Here is a 14,526-nt window from a genome sequence, read left to right as displayed (position 1 = left end):
CGGCGTCGGGGTGATAATGAGACACGACAAAAGCCTGGCCAAAAAAGGATGGAACGTCTCCCAATTCCCATGGCGAAATGGCAGTGAGTGGTAGTTCACCCGATTGTATATATATATAATAAAACTTCACGGCCCACAACACGTGGTTTACAAGGCAAGGCACAAATGGTAAGAAATATGAATGCCGGTGTATTTTTAGCGCTACCAGAAAGTTTTATTATCAGATTTTAAAATTGGTTTATATTGTTTTACGGTAATAGTAAAACACCTCATAGAGAATATTTTCTCCTAGGTGAATATATCTGCATGTATCTATCCTCACTTTTGTTCATACTTCTTACTTCGCAGAAAGTTTTTGTGTTTTGATCGCAGTTTTGTGCACTCTACTTCATCCGTGTTACAGGAAGAGACACGACAGGACTTCCTTTCCAATTTATTTCACTGAGCTAACACCATCACAGCCCAGTACCACGCCATTCAGTTTGTACGGTGTATCGTACATCGTTCCCCGAGATAGGCTACCTATTCACAAAAGCTCACTGCGGCAGGAATACAAATCATCATTGCACCATCAGCAACGTCAAAAAAGAGGGTAGGCATTGAAAATGTGCCCTCGAGTGGCAAAGGCATTTCGTCATCAGTCACACCATTCGTGTGACGTAAGTGTATGAAGCGAATCCGGTGGATTACGGCAGCAGTCCTCGCCCTCTCCGTTGCCCCGTGTCTAATGAAAATCCCACTCTTCTGCTCAAGGGGCATTCTCGGTCTGGCGACCTTGAATAAACGACGACGCTCACGAATGCGGGACTGCAGTACAGTGGTACGTGTTGCTCGACCGGGCTATATAACCACGCGGGCGTCGAAGCAGTAGACCATAACATACCTACTGACGAAGTCTCCAATAAGCCACAGCTTCCGCCAACTAGAAACAGGTAAGCCTCTTGAAGTCGAGTCGGCTAGTATTGTGGGGGTCCGCTTTTTCCAGGTAACCTCGCATCCTCAGGATAAAAGCTAGCAATGGTGATGAGAACTTATTTCGTAAATTACCATCTTCCTTTTCACTGCGTTTCTGTGAACCGTAAGGAGCTGCAGGAACTGTTGAGAAAATTTCATACCTGTTTTAGGAAATTGAGAAAGGCGAGCAGAAATATCGTATTTTTTCAGGATTTCCGCGATGTCTCAATAGTTCGTAACATACTTTGATTGGAAAACTTGCAAGCTTAGAAAAATCCAGCGTAAAAATTTTCCTTTCCAAACCTGACTGTTCATTCTTCCAAATCACACTTTCAATTTACGAATTCACTGGTGATTATGCTGTCAAAGGGTGGAACAACGACATTCGTTCATTTATAATGTTTAGTCCGTTTCGCCATCTCCACACAGCTTTCAAGCGCGACTGCCGCAGTGCATTTTTTATTCTTTTGGCTTGCTCTGTTAGGCTCAGTACCCAATTTAAGACGGTTTTAAGCATTAATTATACGGCTCTGGAAGTGTTTAAAGAATCATCACTTCCTTTTTCTGGCCTCTAACATGTTTAGCTGCAACAAGTGACCCCACCTGTATTTCGCGAATGCATTCAGCTTTATGTGACTCATGACGGGGTTTGCACTCTGATTTGCGCCTTGCTCTTTCTGCAATTCGTGCGGCTGACGCTACCAACTTTCAGCGCTGTTTCGTCGTAACTGCACACTTTATGATCCGCACTTCCTTTCAATATTTTTCTGTGTACCTGAGCGCATGAACGAAGCCTTGTAATCCTCGAAATGTACACAAAGCGACTTTCTCTGAAACGATGGCTTTATAACATTGTCCTAGCTATGTATTTCTCGCCACATTTTGAAAATGTCTTGCTGGAGAACCTGTTTAAATATTTTTCTCGCGTTTAAATAAGAATAAACACCAGCACTTCGTTATGGCTGTCCAACCTTCCTTTGATGTGCTTTTCTTCCATGCCGTTTGCGCAGAAAAGATGATAAGCGCGGGCAGCAAGTCGATCCTTGTCGCCATCGTGGTGCTGGCCGCGCTGTGCAGCCTGGCAGCCGCCCAGTTCGGCTACGGTGGATTCGGACGAGGATACGGAGGCTTTGGTCGCGGCTACGGAGGCTTCGGTCGTGGATACGGAGGCTTCGGTCGTGGATACGGAGGCTACGGACGCGGCTTCGGAGGCTACGGACGCGGCTTTGGTGGCTACGGACGCGGCTTCTACGGCTAAACTCTGCAAGCCAAGCAAATAAATGCATTATGGATTTGTGTACCGAAAACTCCAAGCAAAGCTCACAATGGAGCTGACAACGCACTGCTCTTTATCCTTATTTTACTGAAATAAATTATTTTCCCCTAAAGTTTCACCGTAATTCTTTTGCTTAAAGTACCTCGATCACTGCTATACATATCTTGCGAAAGGCTGAAAAACGAAGTTTGGTTAGCAGAAGTGGCGTCAATGGAGAAATGTCCGAATAGGCTGTCGGTTCGGGCGAGTTGGTAATCGGCTAATATTGTATGGGTCTGCGTTTGCCAGGTAACTTTGTATCCCCTGGATAAAATCCCCTCCCCCCCTGATTGCCTTATCCCCCGTATCCCCTTTTTTTGCGCAATCGAAGTACAGAAAGTATAGAGTAGCTTCAAATCTCCAATCCGGATCTTGTTCTTTTAGCTCCGTCCATATATTTAGAGCTAAGCTAGGCCTCCCATGCGGGGGGAAAAGACAATTATTTTTTAGGTGTGTCGAAGCGAACCGAGTGTCTGAAGAGCGACCCTTAGAATGCGGGTGGACAATTTGTGCACTGCAGTGTTGCAATGTCAGGAGAAGGAGAAATAAAAACTTCATTTGTTACGGCCAAAGGGAAAATTCTAGAATCGTTGCTTTCTGAATTCTTAAGCCACTGCATTTCGGTTCCGATACAATATTTCAAGAAAACTATTCCACTAGTGCCAACTGACTTTCTAACTATTTTGCCAATACATTTTGAAGTATTACGAACTGCTTATTATTGAACAAACTTTAACTATTTCAATATTCGATTTTTTTTACTATTACAAACAGACTTTCGAAGGTGAAATTGTTAGATGTATATGTTGCTTGAGCCCTTTGAGGTGCGAAAAATCGTTGCGTGTACACAGACACCGGCAGAAAACTGAGGCGCGATTTATATTTCATGGACCGTGTGATGTGCGAGGAATCATTGTGACGTACATTTAACTGCCCAGGAAATAAGATTGTGCGCTCAAGGCCTCACGCCAAAGAGAAATAGGTATGGAGAAGGGGTCTAAGAAACGGCGATGGTGTCCCGGCAGCTGTACCTGCAATACCGGCCGCCTTGCGAGGAAAAGGTACAGAAAGGTGAACAGGATGCTCCTGGCTATGGCGAGTGACCGGAACAGGCTTCGGAGGCTGCCGTTATGGCAGCTGCTGAAGTGGTGGCGGGCGCGGTCGCAAAGGTATTTTCCTGGTGTATGCAAAATAACGTTATCTATAAGATGCACTGCATTCTTTTGGAGCAAACACACCTTATGAGAGTACACCTGGCTGTGTTGTCCCACACCAACCATACAACGCCCTGGTTTTGCACAAAAGTATATATTTGGTGAAGGTTGCACGTTTAATCGTTCTCGTAATCAAATAGAGATAACGGGTTGGAAGAAATTTGAAAATAAAAATACGTTGCATTTTTGTCCGAATACACAACTTGCGACGTCGAGCAAACTAATCTCTACAACGCTGTAGAAGCACATCTCCGGCGAAATGAAATTGAGAAATAACCCAGCGTTTCCGGTTACTCATGACCAAACCTTGCAATTAGCAACTCACATTGAAGACCAGCATAGTAGAAATGCAATGTTCTAGCATTACTGGACAATTTCTTCGGCACATTTGCTTCCTAGTGATTAGGTCTACGGTGGTTTACAAAGGCTCATGTCGGCAGACAACGGCATAACCGGACAAACTAAAATATATAGGTGGACAAGTGGCAGAGATGTATTGGCTTAGGTGGCGGGTAGTTAAGTACCGATAATTAAAACAGCAGGAATTTTGGGCAGCCTTTTTATTAACAGTGCGCCAGTATTGTGTAGAATTGGAGGAAGTGCTTAATTTAGTACAAAGTGTTTCAACCCAACAAAATAGAACAACTCGAGAAAATTTCGATCTTCTTATTTGGCAAGTGTTTCGGAACGGTATCAAATGCGCACCAACATGTCTGGTTTTCGGGAAAAAGGCACCGTTTAATTACATTGATAATATCATGTGCTTTCAGACGGGCTTTTGGGGCACAAATGCTTTCCCGGGCTATAATTTGGACTACTAAGAAAATTGTAAATTACGCAAAAAACAATAGGCTGCGTATCGAATTAAACTTTAGACGCTTACAGCGTTCCTGGAAGAAGGAAAAACCAGTTGTCTTTCAGCATGAAAGTATGTAGAGGTCGGTGAAGGTAAGCCCCAAAAATAAGGCGTTAAGAGGTACTGGGCTCACATTGCACTTGCTCCAAACACACGTATTTACGATGACTTATTCCCAATGCGCTTACACAAATGAGCCGTTATATGTTTCGCATCCACAGAGACAGACTAGCCAGGGCGTGTTTATTTCGCTTCGTTTCTTAAAAAAATACGGAAGCCATCAACGCCAAGCAAAGCTCCTCCGACGTTTTCTTTGTTGACACACCTACTCATCTACCGATAAAAGAATTCATCGCTCAGGGGCTTCCACGGGTTTGTGTATTAGAACTCCATTAGGAAGAAGGGATAACGACTCTCTGTTTTCAACACACGCAGATTTGCGTTTTCTAGGGTGCAGTTTTCAAATGAGAATATCCTAACATGTTACAAGAAAAATTATTACAAGTACGTTTTGCAGGCACCATTTTTTGTTTTTAATTTCAAAGTAAATTTGCGTATATATCGGGTACACTGTATTGTCACCTCGGTGAACTCCTCCTTATTTACGCAACTCACAGCAAGTGCACTCGTACTCCTCACCACGGTAAGTGTTTAGGTTTTGATGACAAAATAGTGCGCGAAATAATACCCGTTTTTGCAAAAAACGTGGCAGGAGTTTTTTAGCGTATTGCGCCGACCTCATAATATAGAAGCCGGTAAGTTCGCACGGCTACTTGCGCATCTTTCCCCTCTCCTTAACTGGTCTAGCTACATCTACACAAATGCACACACACACAAAAAAGATAAATTGTCTGTACATGAACACCGACGTCGAAAAAGATTATGGGGTTTCAAAACATTCTCTAAAGTTTCACAGGCATTTTTTTATAAGCGATTCTATTAGCTTGTCATAAGTGCTTAAAGCAACGCTGATGGCTTACGTGGGCCTTCCTCACCCTCCCCTTCGTCCGTTACTGAGAAACCACCGCTTCCCCTCAACGGACTTTCCGGGCTGGGCAGCCTTGAAGAAACGATCATGCTCGCAAGAGCAGCTTTGCAGTATAGCGGCACTTACTACTTGGTCACGCTATATAAATATGTCCGCGTGGAAGGTGTAAACCTTAGCACACTGACCAAGTCTCTGAGTAGCCGCGGGCTATCCAGCTTAAGGAGGTGTATTCTTCGAAGTGGAGTAGCTAGAGTTGCGGGTTCTTCCTTTTTGTGAGGGTATTTACGGCTGTTCAATGTTATTGTTTGTGGATGTATAAATTCATTCATTGTGGAGTACAAAATAATCTGCCCTCTTTTTTCTTGCCAAGCTCTTGAAGAGCTGTAGACGCCGTAAGTTTTCATTGACCCTTTCAATAGTTTCTAATTGCAAACATAAGCCTGTTCTTTCCTGTGCCGGCAAACTCCCAGCAGTTTTATGGGTTATTTCGATAAGAATACTTGCAAGCTTCAGAGCATGAGCCCTTGCGACTATTTTATATACTTTATCTAACTTTATCTGGTTCTAAAGGCCCCCATTCTATTTTATGTTCAATGTTATGTTCAACCAACGTTCTATTTTACAGACTTACTCAGCTCTGCCTAGGGACGTGGTAAAGCAAACCACTTGCGCTCCTTCTGACGTTTGTGCAACTCTAATTACCTGAAAGTTTTACAGTGTGTGCCCGCATTTTCATTCACATTAATGGCGTTTGCATCAGAAGATGAAGTTGCAGTTTTAACAGCCTTTTTAACTGGAGTGACATTTTTATGAAAGACAATAATTTTCGAGTGAATTGTGGAACAATATATGTTGCGCTGCGCTCTGGAAAAGTGCCAAGGTAAGTGTTAGTTCCTCGAACATATTTTCTAAACATAGAAACATTAAAATGGGTTATGGCTCTTCAGTGGTCTTTTTACAGGCGTCTTTATGTGATTGACGCAGCAACCATGATAGCAGTGAGCAGCAAGTCTATCGTCGTATCTCTTGTGGTGCCGGCCACTCTGAACAGCGTGGCAGCCGCTCAGTACGGCTACAGGGCTTCGGACGTGGATACGGGGGTTGTGGCCGGACATTTGGAGGCTACGGACGCGGGTTCAGAGGCTACGGCCGGGGGCTTTAGAGGCTATGGAAGCTACGCACGTGGATTCTATGGCTGAAATCCACCTGCCGTTATGTTAACTATGTGATGTACATATGTGCAGTAAACACAGAAGAAATTACCAGAGGATGACTGGAAATCAATTCTCTAGAAGACAATGGTAGTAAAATAACTCATTTAGCCCGAAAACTCGTTTCTTGATTATATTTTCTCCTACACCCATCTACAACTTCTAAATTAGGGGCGTGCAATTGTTACAAACCAAAATTTAGTTTAACAGAAGCGCTGCAATGAACCACAATGCCCTACAAAAATCCCTGCCCACATTCAGAAACGAATGTCTTTATTCTAACTAACCAAAGTAATAAAGCCGGAATTCCTGGGCAAGTCAGGGAGTGCCTGAGAAAGCATTCATTTAGGTATGTGTGCACGTGAAGGCCTGGCAAGAGTATTCGAGCAAGCTTTGTCCTCCTCGGTGGCTCTTGTATGCGCTTCTGCTCCTCATGGCAAATTGAAAAACCGCGTTCTTTAAAAAATTCTTTGTGTGGAAAAGGGTTATATTGAATTTAAGCACTGCACACAGCAAAATAGAGGAAATTGAAGAAGCGAAGTTGCCGGAAAATACCGGGAATTAGTGCGTTTTCGATAATACCTGATTTCCGACAATACTATTAGGAATAATAAACGGCACGAAAGGAAATGGAAAAATGATGAATATTGGATCCCCTTTCTTTGTTTCGTTATAAATTAATTCCATGACTCAAAAATTTATCTTCCACATTCAAGGTAGAGTACACGATCACTTGTATTTCTAATACGACGCCTACAAAGATCTCTAATAGATTGTGCCCGTAACGACAGTAGTCTGAATTAATTTGTTCCGATGGGGAAAAGGACAGGACGTGATACAGAATGGTTTATATTGTCACGGGATTGATGAGTAGTTAACCATGCCCAAATGCACCATGTCCCGAAACAGGCGGTAACGAAGAAGTCGCTGGCACCACTTGCGAGCCGACTCCATCATGCCCGTGGACACAATCATGCAAACAGAACGCTTGACTATCAACCATCGCCCGCCTCATTTCTCCCGCCTCCACGGAACAATGCATTAAAAAAGTTGGTGATCCCGGAAGCTATAATCGAAGCCCTTGCTCGCTCCAGAGACAAAAACAGGAGGCTGGAATTTAACAGGGCTGACTTAAACGGTTTCAACGCAGCGTTTGTATAGGGTCTCTCCGTCTTCTTTGTCTCCATTGGGCCATGAATATTGTAACAAAGAGCGTTATTACTTAGACACTTAAAAGTTCTTAAGGAATTTAAAGGCGAAAGCCTGGGGAATATCACAGAATTCTCTACTGTGCATCCTGCATGCGCCCCTTTCTTCGGCTTTGTTCCATCGTCTTTTGACGCGAACTATTACTGTGGCGTTTCCTCACAACAAGAGCTCTCCTCCGCGTGGGCGTTGTCGACGCACGTACCGCCACGTTTACACATCGCAGGGCACGTAACAGGCTAATTCTTCTTCCCTTCTTGCAGGGTGCCAGGTTAGCTCAAGGTAATAAAGAAAAAGATGGAATAAGCTTACACTAACGCGTAAGACTTGAAGGTAGCGAAGCTGTACGCAACCTTCACGATAATCCCGAAGGTTTAAGTCCACCATTGCAGCCGATTTGCTTCTTCTTCGCTGCCAAAATGACCGTTACTCCATCATTGTTGCGATAAGGGCGAGCTTCTCTAATTTTTAAGTGATAATCAGTGAGCGTCACCTTGAAGGGGCGTACGCCATGACGTGTCTTTCTCGTTCCGAGAAAGTGTTGCCACGATCACGCTGAAGGCTGAAGTCTTTCTCGTTCCGAGCAAGTGTAGCCACGATGACTGCGAACGCTGGAGTTTTTTGGCCAATCTTGGCCAGTCTACCTAAGTGTCTATGCTTCGCTTGACGAACCTGCGCAGGGAACGCTGGGCGGCCATCACGAGGCCCACGTTCACGTGAACGCGTTTGGCAAGTCCTTGCTATTTCTAACTGCGGACACGAAAAATTACGATTTGCTAAACTGCTTGGCTGTTAAAAACTTGAACTTAACGGAAGTGGGGTGATGAAAACCAGGACCTAGATTAGAACAGCACTCAATTTCCGTGACTAATTTCCCTATTTAGCAATAATTAGGCATTACGGGGACCTGTCAGCATAAAGGCTACCACTCGCCACGTATATTCGCGAGACGGCGCGCATAGGGGCCGACAGCGTAAAAAGAATCAAAGTAACGTAATTAAGTTGCATAGAAATACAATCCAGAACATTCGCAATTGGAGTTCAGCTTGTATACAACGCAACTGGGATCCATGGCCCTAGCTGAATAAATCCCGCCCTATTGGCGGCGTTGTTCCCTCCGACTTAAAACACACCGATCGCCATGACACCCTGTTCAAAACATACAAAAAGGCTTACGTGGTTCATCACCTAATTAGACTCACATACCACGTTACGTTGGATTATAGACATGGCAACATCCCCACACGGGTGGATCGGCCAGTGACGATTACAGCAGAAATCACAATCTAACAGCCGCTTCACCAGTGATTGCAGCGGCTACATCAGCACACCTACCCACTGAAAGGCATTTACCAGCACGGTGCTGCCGCCGGAGGGTCATGGTCGTTTTTCTAATTGGCTTGACTACGGCTTAATATCCTCGCGCTGAGAACCATTCAGCGACGTTTAATGGGACAATAATATTAAGTCTCCGAATTCTTTTTGCATCCAAGCTGTATACAGCTACGTCCGTCTACGTCGGTGGTTGACGTCCGGGGTTTACGTGTTTCTGTCCATGCGATGCATAGATGCACAATAAAATGCGTCTCCAGTTCCTCACGAATGCTGTATCGCTCTCAACCTATGTCGGCATCTCAGGAAAAAATCATACTGAAATTGGCCGCTGAGATGACTGTATCATATTTGTGTTTCCGTTTTCTTTTTTCGGTATATTTGCATTTTTGTTCTAATCGCGGATAGGCAACACGCTACATAGGCGTGTGGTGGCGGTGGTGAAAAAAAATGGCAGCATTCCCACTCCGTGGATGATGGCGGGGATGCGGAGTTCGGGGACTCGAAATGACATCGAAGTTGCGCCCCGAGTAACATACGGTTTGCGCCCCACCGTCATTCCATTTGCGCCGTGAGTTGCACCTTGATTGTTCCCTAACTGAAACTGCCACTCACGGGTCCAATTGAATTTCGCTTGATTTTCGGTTGAAGGGGGTGTGCGCACGGATAGACGCGGACGGGCATTGGGAGTGTTGTGGATGTAGAGGAGGCCGAAGGGGGCGTGCCCTACCCTGCCCTACCCTGGCGTCCTGGTTTCTCGCGCTGCACAACTTCGGTGCCGAAATCACCCGTCTTCAATGACCCGGCATCGTCCGGACGAGCCATCGGGCCTGAAAGACGACGATGGACTGTTTGAAGCCCAAGCGAACGGCACGGCGGGTCCTTCTGACGAAACTGGTGAACGAAGCCAAGGCTGCGCTCCAATCTACGCCTCCTGACTTGGTGAGCTTGCAGTCTGTGCTCCAGCGCTTGACGACTTGCGAGGCGAAACTCCGAGTGATCAATACCGAGATGGAACCATTGATACCTGTCGAATTACTGGAAGCTGAGCTAGAGGCGGTGCTACAGTGCAAAGATGAGGCGCTTAACGCGATTTCAACCCTCAACACAGTCATAGAATCTCTAAAGAGCCCTACTGCGTCAGCTACAGCATCTGCGACTTTGTTTGACGGCTCGTCACGGGAGACGCTTCAGTGATTTAGCCGTTCAACAGGATCCAGGCATCCACAATTGGAAACCACGCGATTTCGCGGTGACATAAGCAAGTGGCTGTCATTTTGGGAGCCGTTTGAGGCAACTATCGACAAGAACCCGACATTGAGCGTAACGGAGAAATTTCACAACCTCCGGAATTACCTTTCCGGACAGGCCGCATCAGCAATTGCCAATTTAGAGACAACCAAAGCATGTTATAAGGATGCCATCGAGATGCTTCGCTCTAGGTTTGAAGATCCGTTCCGCATCGAACAGAAACATACCTACCGTCTACGATCCCTAACTGCTGTTCGGTCTTCCTCCGACATGACTGGGTTACGCCGCCTCTACGGTACCCTCCAGGGCCACGTTCGAGGTTTGAAGGCATTGAAAGTGCCCACTTCATCATACGCCTCGATGCTTATGGACATACTGATTTGGAGTCTTCCTCCTGACGTGGTTGTTCAGTACCACCGACGTTGGGCTGAAACTTCTACGTCGACTTCTGGAGAGCGTGCTCAAACAGTTTATACGAGACTGCAAGATCTCGTGGATTTCATTCGTATCGAGGTTGACAGCCGTGAGAAATCACAACCAGTGCTTGACAAAGCGTCAAGAAACTTCGACAAGACGTATGGATGGCGCAACCAGGACCCTCACAAGCCACGTCCTCCGACAGTTGCTGTATTTCACAACGCAGGAAAGCCACCGCCGAAAGAAAGTCCTTGCCTTTTCTGCAAGAACAGACATGTGACCGAGGAATGTACGGCCAAGCTGACGAGTACTGACAAAAAGGAGCTTCTTCGCATGGACGCACGCTGTTTTCGCTGCACAGCCAAAGGGCACCGCTCAAGCGAATGCCCGAGACGTATCGATTTCCCGCACTGAAAACGAAGACACGTGACGTCTCTCTGCATGCAGCGAAGTACTAACTCTGGACAGCCGAAGACTAACGCCAAAAATGAGTACTACACGTCTGCGGCGACAAGCCAAAACATGAAAGAGAGTCTCAGTGTACTTATACAGACCATCCGTGTATGGGCTGTTTCCGACCAAAGAAGGACCTTTTTGCGTGCTGTCGTTGAAGGGGGCAGTCAGAGAAGCTTTATTCGGGAAGATATATCCAAGAAGCTGAAACTTCCAGTAGTCAGAGAATTAAACTTGGCGATCAACACGTTCGGCAACACTCGGAGAACCAAAAGCCGAAAATATCGGATAGTTCGACTCAAGCTACAAAGCCAATTCGACAGCAGTGAATATGTCTTGGACGCTGTGGAAAGTCCAAAAATATGCCGAGATATCTACTCCCATGTACCTGATATTCCATTAGTCAAGAAATTTGAAAAAACAGGCAAAAACATCGCGGACAGTGACAAATTTGGGTGGAGTGTTGGAGACAACAGTATCGGATTGCTTATTGGCGCTGATCACATGTGGCTAATCATGACTCCAGAGGTGACCAGAGATTCCCACTGAAGCCTTGTTGCCATTAACACAATGTTTCGATGGACATTTCAAGGTCTAACGCAGCACCATTTGCCTTACACGCCCGCAAGCTTAGTTAGCGTTTTGCACAGCTATGCGACAACAGAAGACCATGAAGTCCCTGAAGACAAGCTTGGACGTCAGTTCTGGGAAATCAAAACCATGGAAATACTGGGAGACGACCAAGAACGCCACACAAGCACAGGAAAGACCAGTTGGGGTGTGGCTCTCCCTCCGCACATGCAGGAAGAATGGTCAAATTGGTCTAACAATGTCCGCAAGCTAGAACACATCAGAATCCACCGCTACATGTTCTATGAGCATGAGAAACCACCTGAAAACTTGGAGGTACACGTTTTTTTCTGGTGCGAGTCCTCAAGCCTGTGGCGCCGTGGCGTACCTTCGTTTTTTGAGCAACACCACATCAGCAGACTACGTTCTTGTTTTCGAAGTCGATAGTAGTGCCCAACCTTGAACTTATGGGAACTCTCGTAGCTGCAAGAATGGGTGAATACCTGAGCAGGAAGGTCTTCTATGGCACCACGACCATTTGGTACTGGACGGATTTGTCAATCTCGTTGGGATGGATAACAGGTAACAAAAAGTTGGAACTATTTGTCGCTAACCGAGTTTCCGACATTCGTCGGACGGCTGATCCCTCCCAACGGAGACACTGTCCTGGATCAAATAACCCCGTCGACCTAATTACGCGCGGTTGTTCGGGTGAAGAGCTACTCGGAAACCAACTGTGGTGGAAAGGACCTGACTGGCTGAGATTGACTCCGAATGCATGGCCTGAGAATATTCTCAGCGTTCACCCCGACTATTCTATGTTAAACCCTGTACACGTTGTACCCACCGGTGGCACACGAAGCATAGAAACCAACGTAGTTCACAAATTCAGCGACTTGCCTAACCTGATCAGAGTAACCGCATGGGTATTACGGTCCTGTTTCAAGACAGGTGAGCACCCCAAAGGTCCCCTCACCACACGAGAGCTCCAGTCAGCGGAGCGGCTTCTGATAAAACAAGAGCAATAGAAGCACTACAAGCAAGAACTCGCCGATTTAAAGACCTCGAGGATTTGCAAAAGTTCACCTGTCATGACGCTTCAACCATTCATTGACGAGTACAGCCTGATGCACGCCCGATGCCGCCTTTATAGTTTTAAAGTCACCGAAGAAACTAAAAACCCGGTGATATTACCTACCATGAGCCATTCGAAGGACCTAATATTCAACGCTACTCACCATACACTTCTGCACAGCAGGGTCCGAGACATCCTGATAGACATCCCAATTATCCACCGAATTGATGGAGGCCCACATAAACAACCAGTTGCAACGACTGAAGCTCATTCCAACGGGCCGACACCTGCTGCATAAGCTCGGTCGACATGTAGAGCAGACTCCCGATATCCCCAACGAATACCCACTGCTGAACGCGCGAACATACGGGCGCTTCCCATCCCACGCCATATGCACCCCACGTACAACATTGGACGACGACAGCATCGGACCCGCCTCCTTCTTCGGAAGTACGGCAGTGATTCAACTGCCCTTTACACCGACGCCACTCCCTACCCCCGACAACGAGCACACGTAGCTGCCGTAGTGCGCTCCGACGCCAATACCCTCGTTGCTTCCAGCCTGCAGACAGCATCAACAAGCACAGCAGAAGAAGCCGCTATAGCCCTCGCCATCGCTCACGCTACGACTCCAACTGTTACGGTGCTCACGGACTCTCAAGCCGCCTACCGCCGCTACGCTCAAGGCAGCGTTTCCACCCTGCCACTCCACATCCTGTCCCAACGCCGCACTCTACCGTTAACCCGCATCGTATGGACACCAAGCCAAACATCCCTCCCTGGAAACGAAGTGGCTCACGCCACGGGCCGCGATCTTATCAACCGGGCCCTCCCAGACGAGGGCTGCCGCCCCAACCTAGACCGTGGTCCCCCTGCTCTGACCCCTCTCCAACAAACCTACACCGACATCCTGTACCACTACAGGGCCTACCGACGCACTTATCCCCCTCTCACCCCTCGCTCTCCGTTCCCGACGCCCGCATCTGGCGAAGACTTCAAACTCACACATACCACAACCACGTCGCCCTCCACCGCATCTCCCCCACCTGCTATGCACCAAACTGCTCACGCTGCGACACTCCCAACACGACCCTGCACCTTGTCTGGATGTGCCCGCTGAACCCCCAATCACCCGATCCCCCTCCTGTAGAGCGATTGGATAGTGCGTTGCGCAGTTCCCAGCTCGAGGACCAGGAAGCCCTGATCTCTCGGGCGAGGGCGGCGATGACCCTGCGCGGCCTACCGGAATAGGATGGCCACTCACCGCTCCTAACTCTTTCTCTCCCCCTCCGCTCTCCCTTTTTCTGAATAAACGTTTTCCAACAAAAAATCAAGATTGGAGACGTCGTCCTTATGAAAGGAAGAGGCTGAAGAAGATTGTGGAAAACGGGAGTTACCGAACAAGCATTGCCTGGACGTGACAACGCAGTTCATGCCTGCGAAGTTCGACTTTCGGCGGGACAGTTCTTGACGCATCCCGTACAAAAGTTGTGTCCCCTGGAAATCGTGAAGAGCCCGGGGGAGCATGTTGTGGAACTAGAGTAGGCAGAAGGGGGCGTGCTCACTATCATCATTAGTAAATAAAGGAGGTGGAAGTGCGTTTCCAGTTGTGCCGTACCCTGGCGTCCTGGTTCTCTCGCGGTTCACAACAAGGAGGTCCTAGGAACTCCGCACAGTTACAGGC

General features: G+C 47.0%; 1 protein-coding gene across 1 annotated transcript; it reads left to right on the top strand.

Annotated features, from left to right (window-relative positions):
* Positions 1-761: 761 nt before the first annotated feature.
* Positions 762-2,344, top strand: LOC144173539 (uncharacterized). The gene is made up of 2 exons (XM_077701918.1): positions 762-932; positions 1,965-2,344. Exon 2 carries the CDS (start codon positions 1,970-1,972, stop codon positions 2,210-2,212), a length of 243 nt encoding a protein of 80 aa, XP_077558044.1. The 5' UTR covers positions 762-932; positions 1,965-1,969; the 3' UTR covers positions 2,213-2,344.
* Positions 2,345-14,526: the final 12,182 nt, after the last annotated feature.

The sequence above is a fragment of the Haemaphysalis longicornis genome, unplaced genomic scaffold, assembly GCF_048455015.1.
Source record: "Haemaphysalis longicornis isolate Haplotype H1 unplaced genomic scaffold, Haemaphysalis longicornis Haplotype H1 scaffold_3, whole genome shotgun sequence".
Lineage (NCBI taxonomy): Eukaryota > Metazoa > Arthropoda > Arachnida > Ixodida > Ixodidae > Haemaphysalis > Haemaphysalis longicornis.
Note: the sequence above shows the minus strand (reverse complement) of the source record. Positions and strands in the feature narration are given on the sequence as shown.